Genomic DNA, 22,782 nt, shown 5'->3' with positions numbered 1-22,782 from the left:
ATAAGCTATACATGATCCTTTTTCAAGTAGAACATTACATAGCCATTAAAAAACAACAGTTCTGTAACAAGCTAGAGAAAGGTCCACAATGTAAATGGTAGAAGAAAAGACCCTATGATTGCAGAAATGAAATAGAGTTAGAAAGGAAGTAGAGAATATTAAAATATTTATAATGGAATGATGGGCAAGTATTGCATTTATGTTTTCTATGTAACCTGATTTTACATAGAAATGTTGGATGTTGTTTAATCATCACTTTACTGATAAACAAAGCTGCGTGGGAACTGGAACCTCCGTCTACAGGTCCGGAAAGGAGGAGAGACAGAACCTACCAACAGGTTAGGCATCTGCAGAGAGACACTGAAGCTCTGCCCTGTAGTTGTAAGAACAGCAGGGTTTGGTTAGAAACAAAGAGGAGCCTGAAATAGGAAACGATGTTGTCCACACAACGAAGGGATAATAATTTAATTGGAACCTTAGGCTAAAATTTTTAAAGGAGGCCTGGATAGTTTCTTGCATGTTGTTAGTTGAGGAATTTAGAAAGTAGCCAACATTATTGAAAAGAAATCTAATTACAATTGTTGAGTGGGCTGGTTTCCCACTAGTGATGGAAAAGCTTCGATCACGGGGCAATTTATGGTTTAAAGACTGTTGATTGGGATAGAATACTGTATAACTTTCTGGGTTTTTTCAAAATGGGAGTTTGGAAGTAGCAGTTTCTCCAGTTGCTAGAACAGGGTGAGAGGGTCTACTTTGTTACAAATACAGAGAAGCCCTAGTCTCTGAGCTGTTAGATGAGGCAAGTGAGGAGAATGTCCAAGAGGTCTGGTCCTATGCTACAGTGCTTAGTCAAAGCAGGCATCCTAGCAGAGATGCTTAGCATGGGTATCCAGGGAAGACATTTGAGCCTCAGTCACTGCAGAGTCTGGCTTCGGAAGATGGGTAAGGACAGGACTTAATGGTGTACAGTGAGGCGTCATGGGCCTTAAGAGGGACCGTTAGTGCCACAAATCAGGCATTTTGTAAAAGATCATCCCTATCGAGGGCACATTGGAGATCCAGGAATGCAGTTGCTGTAGATGGTTCTTGAGAGATGCCCCCAAAATATTAAATATTAGATCAGTGATTGCCTGCGGCCCTGCCAGTTAAAGGTTCTACCACAGCAATTAAGCTTCTGAAGGTATGTGTTCTTGTTGGTTCTGAGGAACAAGGAAATAACTTCTTTGTCTTGGTCAATAAAAGGATGAGACTCTGCCCTGAGAGATCTCACAAGACATCTGAGACACCCATTCTACAAACCCAAAAGATCATGATTCATTAAGGAAAGTTCAGCTTTGAATGCGCTGCATATTTGGCAAAATCAGTTGATATGGGGTAATTTTATGTAACATTCTATCAACCTAATACAAGAATATATTTTAAATCCAAATTATTTATTATAACACTTTGCATTTATTGTTTTGCACAATAAGGTGAAGAGTTGCTAATCTAGAAAAGTGGCCAGAGATTACAGGTTGACTGTTACAAACTATTTTTTAAGTTAATATACCCAAACGTGCCTGTTGATCATAGGCCTGTGTACTGGTATTCATGGCACTTCCTTTTCTGCAGGCCATGCCTCCCCAGTACTCCTCAAGTGAAAATGTTAGATACTTTTCCTGTTTCATGGCTGAAAACTTCAGATCTTATATTGAACTCACTCACCCTGAATATTTAATTCATTCTTGCTGAAAGTATCCAGGGCAGCAAACACTCAACATGCAAACTATTATGTAAAGAAAGTGCAAAGTTTAAAAAAAGAAGATGTATAGAGAATGCCCCCTTTCTTACCCCTGAGTCAATGGCAGACACTGGCCCTTTCCTCCCTTCTAAAAAGAACAGTCCAGGAAGTCACCTAAAGGATATGTTCTGTACAAAAAGCTGGCATCACATAGCACCTCCCGGTCTTCAAACTAAAACTTGAGTATCAGGCTCCAAAAAGCAAACTAGAGACTATCTCCTGGTCTGGAATGAGCCACAGTACATGCTAATCCAATAAGGAGCTCTCCTTTTGTCAGTCTTGCACACACTTAGAAATAAGTGGGCCATGACCCAGATATTGCTGTGGGTGTGTTTGTCTCTCGATTCAAAAATGTAACTGAAATCATCTGACTCATGCTCAGTTTAATGGTCACATAGATGTCTTTAAAAAAAAAAAAAAACTCACATAGTTGCTTTCCTCGAGAACATTATCCAGTCTTCATAATAAATCAGTTATTAAGAACACTTAGGAGGAGTTCCTGTTGTGGCACAGTGGAAACAAATCTGACTAAGAACCACGAGGTTGCGGGTTTGAACCCTGGTCTCGCTCAGTGGGTCAGGGATCGGGCATTGCCATGAGCTGTGGTGTAGGTTGCAGATGCAGCTCAGATCTGGTGTTGCTGTGGCTCTGGCGTAGGCCAGCAGCTGTAGCTCCAGTTCGACCCCTAGCATGGGAACCTCCATATGCCGTGGGTGTGGCCCTAAAAGAAAAAAAAAAAAAAAAAACTTAGGAATAAGCTCTGTTTCATACCCTCCAAGTCCAAGGAGCAGCAGCTGTAAAGAAATACAGCTGTTCCTGTATCAGAAGTATTTCACTTCTGGGTGGCATTTTTATTAAAAACAAACGTCTCAAAAACGGTACTCTGTACCATAAATAGCTGAGCGGGTTTTTATAAGATTGGGGACACACTCATCCCCATCAGATTGTAAGAACTGTGACCCTGTTTTAGCTTCCACTGTATCCCTAGCTCTTAGCACTATACCTTGTACATAGTAGGCATGCAGTAAAAATTTCAACTGCTAAACAGACCAGAGAAATTTTAATAGTATATTAATAGTATATTGCCCCTGAATACTGGAGCATTCCCATTTCCTAGAAGCCAGGAACCAGCAACTATCTTTAAAATGTGTCATTTCTACTGGTTATAATCCCTTAAAATAAGAAATTTGTCTTCCTAAGATATGGGACACCTGCCAGTAGGCAAACTGTTTTAACTACTTACCTTTTTGGTTTCACTGGGAGGAAAATACCTTAATGACAGCACAAAATCATGCAGCAAATGTAATTCATTTTTTAAAGATTCAACCACATTCTGTTCCATTTGTTTCATTTAAATGATATATTTACAAACATGTCATCACTCGCTTGATGTTTACCTCCTCATTAGACGTTCTTAGCAGGCGTTATTGTTGCCTGAAATTGCTTTTTCTTTGACAGAGCTTAGTCTAGATGAATGAAAATGTATTGGAAGCCCCTTCCCACAGATAGGGGCACTTGGCCTCTCAGCAAACATGCGGCCCAGTGCTGGCCAGGAATTGCTACGCCACTGCTTCCCTTCACACCTGCCTACCCAGGCAGCCTGGGGAACTTCCAGAATGAATCCCACCTGGGCCAAGTCAACTTTTTTTTTTTTTTAATTTGAATTTCAGTCTAGGAGCTAGTCTTTATAATGCCTCTAGATAAAAGCCGTTCCCCAAAGGGGGGTTACGGCAAGGTAAAGTCCTAAAACATCAGGTATCACTGGAGAAAAAACATTTGATGCCACAAGGACCTTTCTAGACCCATGGAGAGTGAGATCCTGTTTCTCTCTGAGTTCTCAGGTTGTCCTTAGAGGTCAAGGATGAGGCGTCCCCAGCCACACCACAGTAGACAGGCACTCTCCTTCCTCACATTTGAATGCCATCTTCTCTGGCCCAGTTTCCAGCCCAGATTCCATCTGGTCTGTCCCTGAACGGCCCAATTGTAGAATTAAAATCATCATCATCAGTGACTAGAAAGCTCTCTTGTTTCACCGCATCTGTATCCTTTACCTTCTGTGATTGTTGGTGAAGGTGGAAATTTCCGAAAGTCAGTATCTTTTTTTGGAAAGACAGAAAAGGTAGTTCAGGAAAGTACGATTTGGCCCCAGTCCATCTTCCATCACACCCACTTTGCCTTAAATGGAAGAATGGGAGTTCCTTGTTCAGGAAATGGGTGGGTAGAGTCAGAGGGAAACTCAGGACCCCTTTGTGAATGGCAGGGCCCACCACGTCTCATCAGACACATGACAGTTTTGCTCTCACCTCCTGGAACCCGTTGCAGTACAGCTGCCATTCAGACGTGAGCTTACATGCCAGCCCGCCCCTCTGGAGTGTTCACACCAGGGAGAGGAGAAAGGAGTGCCAAACAGCCTCGACAGCTTGTGGGAAGGAATTGCAGTTGGGTTTTGGTTGTGTTTTGTTTTTTTGGCAGAAGAGTACTGAGAGGCACTATTGCTTCCACCCTGTCATTAGTGGGTGGGTAATAGTGATATAAAATAAGAGATGAATTAGGATAATAAGAGGCAGAGGAAAAAGGAGTAAATTTTCCACAAGCAATATTTTTCCCTTCATGGTTATTTAACTTTGAAACAGAACTTGAAAGTAGTAATCACGGTTCCACGGTAGACAAAGGACAGAATGTGCGAGCCAGACAGGAAGGTGTGATTGTCTTTATTACATTAACTAGAAACACATGGAAACATGTACAGCTTTCAGGAATACACTGCTACTTCCATTACAGAAAAATATTTTTTTAAAAAAACGAAAAGGCATGGGTGGCCTACTATGCTGTCACTTTTTTTTTCTTTTTTTAGCTAATGAATATATATCCCTGGTAAGATGGTCTATTCATCTTATGCCTTTTTTGCTTTTCTTTGTTAGTTTCTTGGGATCATTTGATGAGGCGGATGTATAGTACAGCAACACCAAGTGGGATGATTAAAAGCACAGAAAAACCTTTAAATAGGGTGGACAGGTGTTTTCAGCTTACAACAGCTGTGTTCAGTGCTGTATCCCCCACATAAACAAATAAGACCGATTCATATCCATTCATTGATTCAGCCTGGAGAGAACAGTGATGAGCAGAAGTCACTGCCTCCATGGAGCTTATGCTCTAGAGGAGAAACAGACACCAGACAAATCAGCACAAAGTATTAAAATTGCTGTGAGTAAAAATACAGTCTGAGCAGTATGAAAGGGAACTTGTTTTCTGCTGGAGGAAGTGAAGATCTCTCTGAGGAATTATAATGTGAAGCTGTGGGAGCATTTCTGAGTTGAGGGGGCGGGGAATAACACAATCCTATATACATTTGAAGATTGACAGAGATGAAATTGGAGAGGGTCCAGCATGGAAAGAAGAATGTTTCTACCTAAAGAAGTGCAAAAGCAAATCCACAACTTCCTTTGCTTCCTCAGAGTAGCCCTTTCAATTTATTACACTCTGGCTTGAAAATAATAACTCATGTATTTCCTGTACTATATTTTTCACCAGTGGATCCTCTCAAAAGGTCTGAGTCAACTTTGGCCTTGACATGTGCTGTCAGGTCCCTTAGAGCACTAGCACTGCTCCTATTAAAAAAGAAATCCAGTTACTTTTTGTCACTCGTACACGTGTTAACAGTTTGGGTTTCCTGTTGTTTTTCCCTGTTTATTCAGCTCCTACAGAACCCTTATTGTGTAAGTTTGCGGACGGGGGACAGAAGAAGAGACAGAACCCAAACAAATACATCCCTAATGGAAGACCCTGGCACAGAGAAGGAGAGGTGAGACTTGTAAGTCCTTTCCTGAAACTTCAGTGGGGGTGGATCATCACAGAAGCTACTTGAGTAATCACACAGGTGGCATCTCGATTTGGCCACCACACATGTAGAAGAGGTGGCCAGGAATGAAACTTTATCAATCCAGATAATGTCACATTAAGATATGGTGCTAAAAGAGTGGTGATTTTCCAGACAGACAGACAGATGGTGGAAACAGCTCTTTTTACCACTCAGCTACGTAGACGGTAAAAGAGCATCTTAAAGTAGCTGTGAGAAATGCACAGGTGGCTTATTGTTTTAATGTCATGGTTCCTTGAGTTTACATTTAAAGTTATTCAGGAGTTCCCATCGTGGCACAGTGGTTAACGAATCCGACTAGGAACCATGAAGTTGCGGGTTCAGTCCCTGCCCTTGCTCAGTGGGTTAACGATCCGGCGTTGCCGTGAGCTGTGGTGTAGGTCGCAGGCAAGGCTCGGATCCTGTGTTGCTGTGGCTCTGGCGTAGGCTGGCAGCTACAGCTCCGATTGGACCCCTAGCCTGGGAACCTCCATATGCCGAGGGAGCAGCCCAAGAAATGGCAAAAAGACAAAATAAATAAATAAATAAATAATTTAAAAAAATAAAGTTATTCAGAGATGATTTTAAATATTATTACAATAAATAGTATATTTTTCATTGAGATGTTTTGCCTAATTCCTTTAAATAATGTTCTTTAGGAAAAAAAAGAGCTTCATTTCTCAGTAAAAATGTTGACCCTCCATGCCCCCATATTTATTTTAAATGAATTGTTCTTTTAAGTAACATACTAGTTCAAGACTGCCTCAGGAGGTGTTATGCAGAAGAAATGTTCTAGAATCTGTACTGCCCGATGATAACCACTAGCCACTTGTGGCTCCTTATTTGAGGCACTCAAAATGTAGCAAGTATGGTAGAGGGACTCAACTTTTTGTTTAAATAGCTGCCTGTGACTAATGGCTCCCATATGGGAGGTACAATGCTGGTCTAGAGCTTAATTCTCTTGTGGAGTTTATAATTATGCTTGTCTGACAGAAACTCTCCATTTTATCAAGTACTACTGAACTATCACTGTTTTATGTTGCCATGCCTCTGAGAAATTGAATTTTTAATTTGTGCCTTTGCAGAAGAATGTTTCTTTCTCTTTCCCATAGGCTGGAATGACACTTACTTACGACCCAACCACAGCTGCTATACAGAACGGGTATGTCATTATGATAAGTACCTAGCGGCTTGAGGGAAATTGTGAAGGTGGACAACATCCGACATTTGTTCTGTGCATTATTCTATTTAAAGGATGACTTAATAAAGGCTTTTGTGTTTGTTCTAGATTTTATCCTTCACCATACAGTATTGCTACAAACCGAATGATCACTCAGACTTCCATTACACCCTATATCGCATCTCCTGTATCTGCCTACCAGGTTTGTACCTCTAGGATTCATCAAGAGTATGGCAACTTGCCAACCATAGATTGCTGCTCTATTTGTAGGTGTCTTAAAATCATGGACATTTATAATGAAATTTTAAGTCAAATGTTACACAGCTTGGATACCCAATTTCGAACAAGCTGCTTTTTATTTGACAGCGTGATTTATGTTTAAGAATGTACAACAAGGGGAAATGGCTGTCTGTTGTCAATGTTTGAAATCATAGCATTTTAGGATTGGGACAAACCCTAATCCATCCTTCACAACAGGCCCTGCTTCTGGACACTATGTGTCCCCAAAACTGAAACCCAAACTGCTGTTAGGAAAAGTACAGAATAGGTGTGCACCCTTGCCTTTGTTACCTTGTCAGCAGGAACTGACAAAGGGCAAGTAAACAGGCTGGTAAGTAAAGATATGTCTCTCTTAAGTGGCATGAAATGAGCAATGCCATGAAATTTGAGGCCAAAAAGAAGGGAGGTGACTCCCTATTTAGGTTGTTTTGTAAAGAGGTGTTTACCTTAAACCCCCAGCTTAGAACCCAAATCTCCCAAAGCACCTGTTATAATATTGATCTGGTTTTATTGTAGGGTAGCTCCTATTCTCCATGAACCCATAGTGCGCATATATTTTTCCTCCCATATCAAGAGTGCCTCTCACTCACAGGCCCAAACAAGAACATGTTAAATAGCAGAGTTTAGTGACAGACATGGGAATATGCGTTTGCTGACAATTAAGATCCAGTGTGCCTAACTAGTGCGTATTCTTGTTTTTAAGACAATTGAATTAGATATTGTCACCCTGAGAGATAGGGGATGACAGTATCTAATAACTGTTATTTCACTTCTATAAGCCTCAGCTTCCTCATCTTTAAAATGGGGATAATAATGGTTTCTATCTCATAGGCTTATTATAAGAACTGAATGAGATTATCTCCATGAAGAGCTCAGCACAGTACCTAGTTTATCATTAGTCTTCAGTAAATGTTATCTATGATTACTAATATCCTTTACATTCAGGATTAGCTGGCTGATAAGAGTATATCCATTCTGCTTTTTTAAAATAATGGATCGGTCAACACAAGCACTGTCATAAAGGCGGCTCTGTCTAAAAGCATAAAAGTAGCTTTTGGGCAACAAAGAGAAGGTGATTAAACTCACTAAAACCCGGGTAGTCAAAGTAGCATTCACAGCCTCCCTCAGCTTCTAGGCTCTTTTCATTTCCTTTCTCTGAGTCGTCACTCATTTTCTTTTAGCTGTCTTGATCGTTAAGTTCCTTATTCTGGTTCTTCAATCTACTGGGCATAGCACTCACTCATTTAATGCCTCTTTAGTGATTTTGAACTTGAGATTTCTTTGTTCTCCTTGCCTGTATTAAGATTCAGTGAGATCTGCTCTGGTGCATTTTCCCTAATTAACGGTTCCTATGTGTGATATTGAAAGGTAGTCTCCTTTCTTAACTGTCTGAACGTGGAAACCTCTTTACGTGTATCACTAAAAATAGGAACAAGTAAGCTTATTCTCAGGCAAATGAAAGATCGTGCAGATTAATTTAAATGTTTGCTTCTGTAGATATTTAAAGCTATCAATGCATCTCCTTACCACCTCTTTTTTCTCTCTTTACTATAAAAGCAGTGAGCATTTGGGCCACAGAACTATTTCACAGAATTAAAAAAATAAATAAATTAGGAGACCACTAGTGTTAATAGATTTGATCTACCTAACATTTCATTACAAAGTCCTGATTTCTTCACCTGGGCAATCTGTTTCTCTAAGATACGTGTGAAATTTCATTCCAGTTGCCTGGAATTCAGTGCTGTAACCTTTCAGAGTGATTCTTAGCCCCATAAGTTAAGGGACCCATTGGGGTCAGCCAATGAGGTTTAAGTAGTCTTGTGATTCTCTTAAATTGTTTGCAAAATGACACTCATATACATGCCATTAGTTCAGAGGGGCAAGGGAGATGTCTGTTTCCCTCATTGGGTTTTCAAAGAGATTCAAAATCCAAAAGTGGGTGAAGAACCACTGATAGAGAATTTACAGGCCATAGATTATTATTCCCATTTTATAGTTAGGGAAGATTGAGGAATAGAAATTGACAGCAGTTGATTTGCTGCTTGAGAAAGAAAATTGGATTAGATGTCATGGCTCCCTAACCCCGTAATGCTATAAGCTGTTAGATTATTAGGACCACTGAAGCATACCAAAAACGGGTGCATCTGGCCCAAATTAGGGTCTCCAGGGAGCTGCTTGCCTCCCCGTGATTCATTCAGTGAAGGTCTTGCACTCATGTTGGAGTGGGCCTTTCTCCACTAAACCACCATATGCTTATATAATTGGATTTGAGAAATTGGCATCTGCAAGAAACCACCAGTATCCCAATGGGGAAAGGCTGCAGTCCAGATAACTGAAATGTTAACAAGGCAGAAGCACTTAACTTTGGTCTGCCTTAGGTGGCAAAGGAAACCAGAGAAAGCAAGTATCGGGGCTCTGCTATCAAGGTAAATCACAATACGTTCTTCCCCCTGACTCCTCCCCGTATCCTCTCTGTAGAACCTCTGAAGTTAACCGTAGGGGATGAGACACAGGAGGGGTTTGTTCTTAAGAATTAGGAACTGAAACTTACTGTGAAATCACATAGTCTCAGGAAAGCTCTGAGCATCAAGAAACGGACCCGTATTCCTTCCCCGGAGTGGCAGAGACTGCACGTGCTTTCATTCTCGCCACAGAACTTGACTCTCGTGTCATATTTCTCAATCCAGAGGGTCTGCTGTACAGATGCCCTTTTGACTGTCATTGTCAGGATCTAGTTACTAGTTTCATTTCCTAAATCTGGATTTCAGATTTTTCTGTTTTCACACTAACTAGAAATCGTTGACCACTAGTCAAGATATCTGAAATTTAATGTCCGGGGTTTTGATAAGGGATTGAATGTGGTTCTTCTTTTTAAATAAGCACAGACATTAAAGATTAGTTTCTAATAAGATGTGCTGGAATTAATTCTCATTCCTCTCTATTCCTAAAGCACTGACATTTATACCTTGATTGTCACACTTTGCATTAGCAAGTTGTTTACTTGTTTATCCCTTGCTTAGGCGGTAAATTTCTTGCGGGGGGGGGGCATGTCTTATTTGCCTTTTTTCTCTTTGGTACTTGATACTCAGTAAATACTTCCTGAGTGGGCAAATGGAACTTGGTTTTAAATAATCATTTCATCCTATTCAGAGTGACCAGTTTGTCGAGAACACTAACTGCCTTAATCTTTTTAATCATTGATAGTACTGTTTCCTTATTTGCCTTCTGTAGACTTTAACATAATTAAAAGAGATCTAGAGAAATAGGAAGTGTTCCAATGGAAATCAATGTTTCTTCCAAAATCCTCCCTTTTTCCAGGTGCAAAGTCCTTCTTGGATGCAACCTCAACCATATATCCTCCAGCACCCCGTAAGTTTTTCATCTTAATGGCTTTGTGGTTTGCAAGTAAGCTATGGATATGTTAAAGACCATTCTCTGGATTAAAACCATTTGTCCGAATTGGTGTAAGATTTGGGACATTTTAAGCATGAAATGTACAGGTTCATTAGAAAACTTAGACACACCTTGTCTTAAAGTGATAGTTAACATTAAATTAAATTTGCAGTCTATGAGCACTTCAATGTAGGTGATTGTTCAATTGAATTTTTAATTTTTTTTTTAATTTTGAAGGTTTTTTTTTTTCTTTTTTAGGGCCGCAGGTGTAGCATATGGAAGTTCCCAGGCTAGGGGTCAAATTGGAGTTAACAGCTGCCGGCCTACACTGCAGCCACAGCAACACTAGATCCAAGTCGCATCTGCAGCCTACACCACAGCTTGCAGCAATGCTGGATCCTTAACCCACAGAACAGGGCCAAGGATTGAACCCACATCCTCATGGATATTAGTTGGATTTGTTTCTGCTGAGCCACAATGGGAACTCCTGAAGTTTTTTTAAATTGCTAAAATTTTTAACTGTACCTTCCATGAAAAAACTCTCCTTGTTTATATTGTTTAATGCAAATGTAAAGAATTCAAAATTGAGCTAGAGTTTTTCATCAGTGTTACTTAACCTCTCCATGGAAATTAAAAATACTAAAGTAGTAATACCTTCGTTGGTAAATAACAAAGGTAATTTCTTTAGTGGCTCAAGCATTTGTTGTACTTTTGTGTATATTACATTTTTTTATTGAGTTACTCTTCACCTTATTTGATAGGATATTTAATGTATTTTTCAAAGACACATAAAATCCAGTTGGTTAAATTAAAATACAGGTTTAAAAAGTTGAAAAATAAAGATGGAGAACAAAGGCTAAGAAAGCCCAACACAATGATCTAGATGCTTGCCATGAGGTGGCCACAAATTTGGCCATAAGCTTTCTGGTAACCAGTGCAAAATGAGAATCCTGATAAGCAACGGAGTTCACAGTACTCATAAAAACAGATAGGTTGCTTAGGAAAAGCACACTATTCTTGGTCTTGAAATGAGATAGGAATTTCTCTCAGGACAACTATAGAGAGACACTATTCAGTGTTAGATCAGGCATGTGAAATGGTCCAGGAACACGTTCTGAACAGGTAGTTGCTGAGATGCTTTGAAGAAGCAAATAAAACATGGATAACACAGGAGAAGAGCTCTCTGATGATATATGTGTGTTGTGTGTCTGGATACCTGTACATGTGCACATAAATTTACTCACACATACATATATGCACACATGCTCCCACAACCCACACATACCTACACATATATACAGATTTATACCCATGAAGAGACACAAACACACCAATGGCAGTCTGCGTCCCAGGCACTCTATGGCACCATATTTTGAAGTGCAGGAAGTCAGCTCGCTTTTCATTTAAGGGCTTCCTAGTACAGCAGCTCCTACAGATGAATGAGAAAAAGGAAGAGGAAACTCCTGCATATTCTGGGCTTCTGAATCCTTTCCATGTTACCACATACTTTTTGACGGTGCACTTTAAATTTTTGAGAGGAAAAAATATCTTATGAAATGTATTAGTACTTATTTCTGACATGAATCTATATTCTTTGGCTGGGACAGCAGGTGGGCAGTTACAGAGGCAGCACATCTCAGTTTAACAGCCTCGAGACTGTAGTGGTGTGTGCACAAGGCTTCTACCTGAGGGTTTATTCCTTTTGACCACCCGGATTTAGACTGCCTACGACAAGTAAAGTGCCAGCACACCAGTCTTTGCCCTCAATTGTGTATCTAATTATCAACAAATAACAGTGTATTTAGGAGATGAGTCAGATACAGCAGTACCAAAAGTCTGATTTGTAGGGTGTATCAGAATAATTGCATTTTTAAGTAATTGGGTGATTGCAAAAGTGAGAGGGATGCTATAATCCATAAGAATATTATAACAGGATAAATCAGAATGCAAAAATCCAGAAATAGAATGAATTAAATTTCATATACAATGTACCATTAAATCATCATTAAAAAGGATACCAATGACAACAAGGCAGCAAGTTAGGTAAATATTTATAATGAAATATTAAGTTAGACGCAAAACCCCGGACAGGAAATAGTTTATGTACCCTGGTTGCAACTCTGTAAAAACATGCAGAGGTCAGAATCCAGGCAGTGTTACCCTGATAGTTCTTATAGCCGTGTTTTAGAGACAGTCTGGGTTATTTTATTTATTTATTTTTTTTTTTTGGTCTTTTTTTTTTTTTTTTTTTGGTCTTTTCTAGGGCCGCACCTGCAGCATACGGAGGTTCGCAGGCTAGGGGTCTAACCGGAGCTATAGCTGCCGGCCTTTTCCAGAGCCACAGCAACGTGAGATCCAAGCCGCATCTGCAACCTACACCACAGCTCACAGCAACGCCAGATCCTTAACCCACTGAGCGAGGCCAGGGATCAAACCCACAACCCCATGGTTCCTAGTTGGATTCCTTAACCACTGAGCCATGACGGGATTCCCAGCCTGGGTTATTTTAAAGACTGGAATGTTTTCAAGTAAAATCAAAGATTCCGAAATTGGGTTGTTAATCATCTCTGACCCTGTGTCCTCACTCCTCAGGCACCAAATTTTTGTTGCATGTTCTGAGAAGCACTGAGTGAATGAAGAATGTGATCTTGATCCTAACCGCCTGACCTTGAGTCAGATGACTATTGATTTTTTTAACATTTTTAAGTGAAACACTATATTTTATGATATTCAATATAGTTTATTGTTTTGTGACTGCAGAAAACATTAACTGTCAGTTACTTTTAAAAAATTAAGCCTTTTGTAACCCTGGCTACAAGTCGTTTGCAGTTCCTGTCCCAGCTCCTCCTGTGGACTCTGACTTTACAGTAAGCGAAAGGAAAGGAAAAGGTGTTTGATACAGGGATTTCTGTGAAGTGAGTGTCCTTTAAAAAGTCTCAGGAAGCACAATGCAGCAGAACATTTTTAAGAAATCATTTACAGTATCATTTGCCGATTGAAGGGGAGGTTCTTTTTGCTTCACATTCCTCAGCAGACAAAGGTATTTCCTTTGAAAAAGGTGGTTCCAGAATCCTCACTCCATCCCGCAGTTTGTTTCACTTGCTCTCTCTCCGACTCCCCAGGGTGCCGTGTTAACTCCCTCGATGGAGCACACCATGTCACTACAGCCCGCATCTATGATCAGCCCGCTGGCCCAGCAGATGAGTCATCTGTCACTAGGCAGCACCGGAACAGTAGGTGGCAAATTAATATCGTGTCTCAGCAAACAGAGGAGGGTAAATGAATGCAGCCCGTGTCTTCCTTATCAGTTAAAGGCTCTGTGATGTCAAAGATGAGTCTGATCCCCTCTCACCTGCAAATAGCCTTCCACATAGCAAATACCCAGATATTTCTTGATTAATTGATGAACTAAAAGCCTGTCCTCTGGGTATCTTTCTCTTCTTTATCAGAATATAGCAGCCATAGAAGACTACTTCTAGCTCTAATAACTAGGATCATTCATTCACACTGGCAGACCTGGTCTCCTGAACCAAAAGATAAAGGTGATACATGGTCATAAAGGCAGGGGATTTTTTCCTCACTTACTTCTTCCCATATGGATTTCAGGGGCACTGAATCACCATCTTAGTATTGACTAATTTTCCCCAAGTCCAAGGATTCAGTTGGGTATTGGGGTTTACCTGATATCAGATTAACTTCCAGGGTTGATGTATGTAGCATTTAGATGGTAAGATGGCCAAAGGCTTTTAATTAAGAGCATATCTATGGTGGCTTAAAAGAGCAAACCGCTGTGTTTTCCTGGTTTATGGTCACAAGCAGCAGCAGCAGCTTGTTAAAGGCTAAACCAGAGCCACACAGAGCCAGTGAGAAGTCTCTCCTACCTTGGATGAAGATGATTGTCAGCATCTGGAAAGCAAGGGTCTGTTTCGTCTTTTTCAGCGACCTGTTAAAGCTATAAACAGTCACTTACTTCTTGGGTCTCCACCTATGGAAACCATGTTAGACACTGGTAGAGGGGGGCTGCTGGAAAATAGTACGGTCCTTTGAGAGAGAGATCGTCTACAACACAAGAGTACATTAGAGATGTTGAATAATTGAGCATGAGAAACTGTCGTGATCTTTACCCAGGACTTGTCATTGCCCATCCTGACCCTATTCTTCCTTCCAGTACATGCCCGCCACGTCCGCTATGCAAGGGGCCTATTTGCCACAGTACACACATGTGCAGACGGCAGCGGTTCCTGTGGAGGTTGGTACAGACCGTCCGGTGGCCATTCTGGGAATGAGTAGTTTCAGAAATGGGTTAGATTAGAACTCAAAGACGACTCCATCAAAAGTCAAAAATGTGAATTGAGTTTAGAGGGAGCTCACACCTAGAGTTGTTTTCAACTGTGAGATACAATTCTCTGCTTACAAATTAGTGTAATCCACAACCCCCAGGAATGTTTTTTCTAAGCTTTTAGCACATTTCATACCTCTTGAGGTCTCTGTTTTTTGTCCTATAAAACGATTCTCACAGGAAAGTTAAGATAAGGCTGAAGTTGCAGTCCCAGTACCAAAGATTATATCCATAATAATAATCACAAAAAGAAGTGAATTATAATTAAGATACTTGAAAAAACTGAAGTTACAAAACACAGTCACAAGGATGAGGAACAAACCATACCTGTTTTTCTAGAGGCTGTTAGTATAGCTAAATAACTCTTAGTTCTTACAATGGAAGATACTGGTATGATATTGATAGGGAAAAATCTGACTTGAATTCAAGTTGGACAGAAAGCACAGTATTTTCCTGCAAAGCATCCTTGAAATTCCAAGGAAATTAATTAACCCAATCAGTCCCACCTGGTAGGCAGATCCCATCCCCACCCCCGATAGGTTCCAATTCCAGAAGGACTAGGACTGTGGCTAGATTTAGGGGGAAGGGGAGGTTTGTTTTGTTTTGTTTGCTTCTCAGTGATTTAAATCTGTGCAGTTATTGACAACCACAGTCACAGTCCCTTATCTGCAATGCCAAAACAAACAAATCTGAAAAGAAACATTTCCCTTGTGACGACTTTAGCAAAAAGCCTACCTGTGGCAAAACCCAACCTGAACTGATGCAAGACAAAATCTTTGCCCACTTACTCTGTGTATCCATACCTTTCAGCATAGACTTGTTAATGTGTTTATGAGGTATAGCCCCAGACCGAACTGAGTGTAGTCTCTGATATACAACATGTGCTTACCATATTTCAGATTCTAAAATCTGAAAGTACTGAATTCCAAGGCACATCTGGTCCCAAGGGATAAGAGACTTGTTTGATGAATTGTAGCTCAATATAAAGAGACAACTCATAAAAGTTGGGGAAAGGTTCTTTGGGTCTGTCAGATGTTTTAATTCCTTAGGGAAATAATTAACCTTGAAAGCTCCGTATTACATTAAGAACATCACTTTTAAGGAGGGCTTGTTTTTAAGATGTGGGACTCGGTCAGACCTAGATAGAGATTGGAGTTTTCACTGCTCACGTGTCTCATCTGTTCTGCCTTGTAGGAGGCGAGTGGTCAGCAGCAGGTGGCTGTAGAGACGTCTAACGACCATTCTCCATATACCTTTCAACCCAATAAGTAACTGTGAGGTACGAAGGAAAGGTGTCCATCACTGAGCCATCACTGTAGGGCTCAAGTCAAGGGAAGTCGATGATTCTTTTATCAAATATTGGTACTTAGACCGACTCAGGTTTGGTCACACTGGTTTAATCATGGCCAGGGAATCCAATGTTACTGAAATGGTAAAATCAGTGATTCTGTGAATTTTTAGATTAAGTATTCTCTCCACAAAGAACAGTACCTTATACTGATGTCAAATGTGTATTTACTCTCTCTTCCTCCCTACCCCTCCAAAAATTGGTAACATAACAGAGAACACCAGATATCAAATTTGTCCTCCGATACATTTATACATAAATAATACATGTATATTATTTTAATGCTCTTAAACTGAAGGAAATACAGCATAAGATTTAGCTTAATCTAGCATTACAAGACTAGCAATATGTTAGCCATGAATCTGATGTGACTGTCCTTAGGTTGAGAGATTGCTTTTCCAGCTTAGACTACAAACCTTGAAACTTGTCACTCTGCCATGCAGATTGCAGTAAAATAGCTGTGTGGAACTTAGAACACCTGGGTTTCTGAATTGCTCTGGTGACAGAGCAATTGGCAGGTCTCAGATTTGAAAAGGTGGACTCAGGGCGTGGAAAGGGACCCTCAGTTTCAGAGTTTGCATTTACTGGCCCACCACCAGTGATGAGCACAGCCTTTCTCAAACATGAATATCTTTAAAAGAAGAAAGAGATGGAAGTTCCCATTGTGCAGTGGTAACAAGCCCAACTAATATCCTGAGGATGCAGGTTCAATCCCTGGCCTCTCTCAGTGGGTTAAAGGAACCAGCGTTGCCATGAGCTGTGGTGTTGGCCACAGACGTGACTCAGATTCGGAGTTGCTGTGGCTGTGGCATAGGCCAGCAGCTATAGCTCTGATTCAACCCCTAGCCTGGGAATCTCCATATGCCGCAGGTATGGCCCTAAAAAGCAAAAAAAAAGAAAAAGTAAAAGAAAGAGATGACAAAGCTGTGTGGCATGTTATGCCAAATGTACAGAAACATTTGTTTTTTTATTTTTCTCTTCCAGGTGTACAGAAGGGTGTTTGTTCTTACATGAAGAAGGGTATGAAGGCTGAACAATCATGGATTTTTCTGATCAATTGTGCTTTAGGAAATTATTGACAGTTTTGCACAGGTTCTTGAAAACGTTATTTATAATGAAATCAACTAAAACTATTTTTGCTATAAGTTCTATAAGGTGCATAAAACCCTTAAATTCATCTAGTAGCTGTTCCCCTGAACAGGTTTATTTTAGTAAAAAACAAAAAACAAAAAAAAACCAAAAAAACAACAAAAAAAAAGAAAAACAAAACAAAAGATTTTTATCAAATGTTATGACGCAAAAAAAAAGAAAAGAAAAAACTTCAATTTTCTGGGTATGCACACAGACCATGAAGACTTACCCCGTGCATGACCGGATTTTTGTGGTTTTGTTCATTTTGTGTTTCATTCGTGTTTTTTTCAGCTGTATGAAATGGGCTTTCTGATGTTTAAATAGTCCGACTTCACCCATGGTGTTCTGTGCTTGCAGTGCGAGTGTTGCTGTAATTCCGTGTTGCCGTCGGTGTCTCTTTTCTTAGCTTTCCGGTTAATTTTTTTTTTTTTTTTTTTCCTTTCAACGTAGTGTGAAGTGTCTTATCCTTTTCTATGAATTCCAATTTGCCTTAACTCTTTTGATGCTGTAGCTGTTTCAGTAAAAGTTAGTTCAAACTAATGATGTAGAATGCTTTGACCAAATGGGCTGGTCTATTATGCCTTGTAAAACAGCAGCATAGGGCTTTTAAAAGGTAGTCAATAAAAGTTGCTGAAATTTTGGCTTTTTAAAATATGTAGTAGGTGTTTTTAATGATTTTTCACATAAATGTGTAAGGTAGTGAAATGCAAGAAGGGAAAAATGTTTTGTGTGAAACACATTTTCTGACTGGGGAACTTTTAATAGGTAAATTGTTTGTAAGGCTGTATGCCAACAGTTTCCTCTGATAGTTTGACTGATTTAGGATATCTGCTGTATGATGCAATGTAAAGTCTTTTTTGCCTTTTTTCAGGAAAAAAAAAAACCTAACTTGATGTTCTAGATTTAGTGTAGGTAGCGTTGGGGCTGGGGTGGGGGGCAGGGGAGGGGAATCACCGACTGTTTTGTCCTTCCTTTATACTAATGATAGTGCTTTAGAATGAGAATGACGCCTGAGATCTGGCAAACTGAAAAAAAAAAAAAAAAAAAAAAAAGATTGCTAATGCAACTAAATGGCAAAAGCTAAAAGTAAGGATTTATCTTCAAACATAAGCTGAGATATGAATAGAAGCAAACGATTGGCTACTAGCTCTCTCTATTATGTAAATTTGCGAAATAAAAATTACTTGGCACTTTTAAAGGTAACTTCACCAAAGACCGAAGAGCCAGTAACCAGTAGCTCCAACTTGTCTCAGCATCACATCTTCTGTGCTCTTTATTTTTGCCGGACCAGTTTGCGGTTAGAAGAATGTGCCTTTTTTGTACCTTTGCATTTAGGTTTTATAATTTTAATTGATGTATGGACACACACAAACAAAAAAAGCATGAAGGAAGATTTGGATCCAAGCAGTGCCACACTTTACATCATCACTACAAGTGTTAAGTGTAAAGAAAAACCAATTTTGAAACTATGAAATTCCTGATTCATAAATAACACAGTTATTTCTACTTTGGAACATTGAAGATAATTCACTGTTATTACAGCTCTTTTCTTAAGACAATTGCATACGTTTGAAAAGCAATGATAAATTCAGTTGTCTTCCAAAACTGTGTACTTGTCTGGTCAACTGTGTGTGATCAGTTATCTACCTCAGAGTCTATTTTATTTTGTGCTGGGACAGGTTGCTGGCCCTCCCTGTTTCCACAGACCAAATCCTCCCTAGCTCAGGAGCTAGGGCGAAGCCGTTATTTCTTTCGAGTATTTTTTAGTTCTTAAAATTTATGCTTATATTTGATTATAGATGTCAGTGACATTTCATAGTTTCAAAAGTCCTTGCTGCTCTGAGAAGTGTAGATTCTAGTGAAAATTCCATAGTCATAAGAGAAATGTGTTTTTGTTTTTGTTTTTGTTTCCTTTTTTTAAAGTTGTGGTATTATTGGTTCTATGCTCCCTGGAATATTACTGCTTTGTGAAAGTCCAGACTGAACGCAGCACTCTCCTTGGACCTAGTACATTATAAACCTGGGTCTCTCACTACTTGATATTTTTGCATTAGTTAAGACAGAAATTTGATAGCTCGAGGGGAGGAGAAATCTGCTGCTAGAAATGTCTGAACTAAGTGCCATACTCGTCTGGGTAAGATTTGGGAAACATAACCTCTGTACATAAAAAAAAAAAAAAAAAGAAAAAAGAAAAAAAAAATCAGTTAAACATCACATAGTAGACAGCCATTAAATTATAAAAAAAAATTAATTTATGAAGAAAGACCTTTTGTACAGATTGAAAAAAAGATTTTCATAGAGATATCTATATGATCAAGAGAGTTAATTTTTTATTTTTGTTTTACTAGTGCCACAAACTTGCCAGTGGTAACTTATTTGTCCGGTTCAAGATAACTCTGTAGTTTTCTTTCCTAGGACTTGTTGTTAAACGCCAAAAGACATTTTTGAACTGTACATTTGATCAGATTGTTAGCTTTTTCTGTTTTATTTCTTTTGAGAACCTTTGAATAAAAAACATCTGAAATTTTATTTTTCCTGTCAATTTCTTTCTGGTTAGAATACATGTATATCAGAATTTAATTTCATTTCTGATCTCTCCCTTCACCTCAGTGGATTGGTTTCAAAGTGAGTTGAAAATTATGTCAGATTCAATATGTACTCAAGGTACATGTCCTTTATTTTTTTATGTATTTATTTTGTGTGTGTGTGTGCCTTTTAGGGCTGCACCTGTGGCACATGGAGGTTCCCAGGCTAGGGGTCTAATTGGAGCCACAGCCACAGCAACGCAGGATCCGAGCTGTGTCTGCAACCTACACCTCAGCTCACGGCAACACCGGATCCTTAACCCACTGAGCGAGGCCAGGAATCGAACCTGCAACCTCATGGTTCCTAGTCAGATTCATTTCTGCTGCACCACGACAGGAACTCCAAGGTATATTTCCTTTAAAAGAATTGGAAAAACCTTCCCAGACCTTCTTTTTACTACTTTCAGTTCGTGTACAGGGGCAGCCACCATATTTCTTCTCAATAAAGTCCATCTTTGGTCTGTTCTTAAGGACCAGTGAGCCAGACCCCTCTCCTTCCTCTGTCCTTATTGCTGCTACCTTTTGAACTGTGGCACTGTCATTTCCCAGCAAGGGGGCAGAAAGTGTCCCATCTCTGGTAAGCAGGCTCACAGGTTAGGATTTCAGGAGGAACTTATCTGTGCCTCGCTGACCCAGGCCTCCTATAGTGACTTCATTTGGCCATCCCCAGTAGGAGGCTCCAGCGCCACACTCATGGGGAGGAACAGCAGCTCTCTTCCACACTGACATGCTTTAGCGAAGGCTCTTAGTACAAGAGATTAACTCCTTTTACCCAAAGTGAATGAAATGTTTTAGCGTCTTACAAGATTCTGTTTCTGCTGCCCAGTGATTCTTTCCTGGTGAAAGGAGTGGGCAAGAAAAATACTCATAGCCTCCATTTCTACAATGCCTGCCCTACAGTGTGGACGATGGGCGATGTGAATTAGATACCTGGGGTTTAGAGTACATGACTTGCCAGGGCTCTCGATGGGCGATGTGAATTAGATACCTGGGGTTTAGAGTACATGACTTGCCAGAGCCGGGAGAGCCCTGCTGCCCACTGGCTCTTTGAGAAAAGAAACGGGGTCCTCTGATGATAACCAGAGCTTCAGAGAGAAAGGAGTTGGGGCCGGAGCAAAGCATGGCCTCATTGAGATCCACGCAGGCCGCTAAGAATGTAAGCTTTGTGGCCTCATGATCTGCCCCTGCCTCACTTGTTCCCAGGCTCTTTCGCCCATGACCACCAACCAAGAGGCAGGAAAGAAATACGTTGGGCACCTTAAGTTTTGTTAACATTATTTTTGTTCTCATATTTTAAGATGTTTTATGTCATTGGAGTCCTGGGACATCCAGTGGCAGTCTTTACACAAACTGATACCATTTTTTCAGAGCACCTTTTCTATCTGCAGCAGGACTGAGCCAACCAAGTGCTGATGGCTAAAACAGAGCTGTCCCTCACAGAGGATCTGTGGGGCATTTGGGGATTGACGCCACCTTACTGAAAAGCTGTGGCTCCTCCAGTGGTTAGGAGCCAGGACTCCCTCTTGGTCGGAGGTGGCCTGGGTCCGAGCATCTGGGAGGAATTCTTTCCTGGGAAGGGAGGGAGAAAGCTGGCAGCAGCTCGCAGGAAAGCAGGCTCCCTCTCCTCTGAACAGGCAGGGATGAGGAATAGCAGGGGTGGACAGGGAGCCCAGGGTTCTCACCCTTCACAGGCAGTAGCATAGGGTAAATCCACGAACCTGAATTCCACCTTCTCTCAAATTCCATAAAAGCTGATTAAAAATTCACTGGGAGAAAGGCAGTACCTCCCAGCCTGAGGGAGGGCTCAAAAATGTTCAGATCTGACGTGGATATCCTCATTCCACAAGAGTAACCAAAAGGGAAAATATCCAGCTGCCTTGGGGTAAAAGTCACAGACCTGTCGTCATCACCCCCATCCCCCCATGCACAAAAAGCTTCAGAAGATAGCAAGTGGGTGAGGAGTGAAGAGAACTCGGACCTCAGGATTAAAGAAAAGCCCAGCAGGTTCTTCCCCTCAAATAACAATGAGATGAGCTCAGCACCTCTCGTGGCGGCTGAGAACGCGGGCAACCCGGGCCACCAGCTAGGTGGCCGTTGGTAGGCGCGGCGATGCCCACGGGACTGGGAGGCTACGCCCTGCGCCCATCCTTCGTGTGGATGAACTCGGCCAGTCGATGGGATTTCAACGCGGTGGAAGTGCCCCGGAGTGGCTCAGTCTTTGTCCGTCCTGGCTTCTAACGCTTTGGGTCTTTGCAGGGCTCGGGAGTGTTCTCACTTGAGCCACTAGAGGGAGATTTTGTCGCTCTTCACCTGCAGCTGCGAGCGCCAGACCAGAGATGGCCTGGGAGGGGGCGCTGCTGATGTAAACTGAGGATCCCCGGACACAGGACACACATCGTCGGGGATTACAGGGTTCTTGAATTGGGGGTTAATTGAAAGAACTAACAAAGAGAAAATCACGTTGCCCGATGCTGGCAGCTCCCTCATGAAAGCATTGTTGCTCATATTGGAGTGTAACTTAAATGACCTTTTTTTTTTTTTTCTTGGCCGCAAATGCTGCCTGTGGAAGTTCCTGGGCCGGGCATCGAACCCATGCTGCAGCAGGGACCCGAACTTCAGCAGTGACAACGTCGGATACTTAACCCAGTTGGTCACCAGGGGACTCCTACATGTGACCTTTAAGGCTCAAGGAAGGAGGGGGCAGGGGAGGAAGTCTTGTGACTTGAGGCTGCAAAAACGTGCTGGCAGGTCTCTGGGCTGCTCAGAATTGAAAACAGGTGGCTTTGGATTAAATACCAACTTTAATGCTATTATTTTTTTTAATGTGACCGAGATTCGATCTAGGTTATTCCACTGCTCATTTACACAAGATACGGATTATCAACAAGACT

The 22,782-nt window shown here is 40.9% G+C and overlaps 1 protein-coding gene across 11 annotated transcripts in view; it reads left to right on the top strand.

Annotated features, from left to right (window-relative positions):
* The window catches only part of RBMS1 (RNA binding motif single stranded interacting protein 1), a 216,541-nt gene extending 196,706 nt beyond the window's left edge, over window positions 1-19,835 (top strand). For 4 of the 11 annotated variants that reach the window (XM_085001220.1, XM_085001219.1, XM_013984175.3 and 1 more), the window contains 9 exons: window positions 5,476-5,591; window positions 6,749-6,798; window positions 6,925-7,018; window positions 9,474-9,521; window positions 10,414-10,464; window positions 13,611-13,721; window positions 14,657-14,737; window positions 16,022-16,106; window positions 17,160-19,835. In XM_085001220.1, coding sequence (XP_084857346.1) covers window positions 5,476-5,591; window positions 6,749-6,798; window positions 6,925-7,018; window positions 9,474-9,521; window positions 10,414-10,464; window positions 13,611-13,721; window positions 14,657-14,737; window positions 16,022-16,099 — 629 coding nt within the window. In that variant the 3' untranslated portion in view covers window positions 16,100-16,106; window positions 17,160-19,835. The remainder of the gene's footprint in view (window positions 1-5,475; window positions 5,592-6,748; window positions 6,799-6,924; window positions 7,019-9,473; window positions 9,522-10,413; window positions 10,465-13,610; window positions 13,722-14,656; window positions 14,738-16,021; window positions 16,107-17,159) is intronic. The other 7 variants (XM_085001221.1, XM_021075055.2, XM_021075054.2 and 4 more) reach the window with 3 other exon arrangements.
* Window positions 19,836-22,782: the final 2,947 nt, after the last annotated feature.

Source organism: Sus scrofa, chromosome 15 (genome assembly GCF_054392235.1).
Source record: "Sus scrofa isolate SSC_HxYL_T2T_F1_AM1 chromosome 15, Sscrofa_HxYL_maternal_Yorkshire_Landrace_v2.0, whole genome shotgun sequence".
Taxonomy (NCBI): Eukaryota; Metazoa; Chordata; class Mammalia; order Artiodactyla; family Suidae; genus Sus; species Sus scrofa.
Note: the sequence above shows the minus strand (reverse complement) of the source record. Positions and strands in the feature narration are given on the sequence as shown.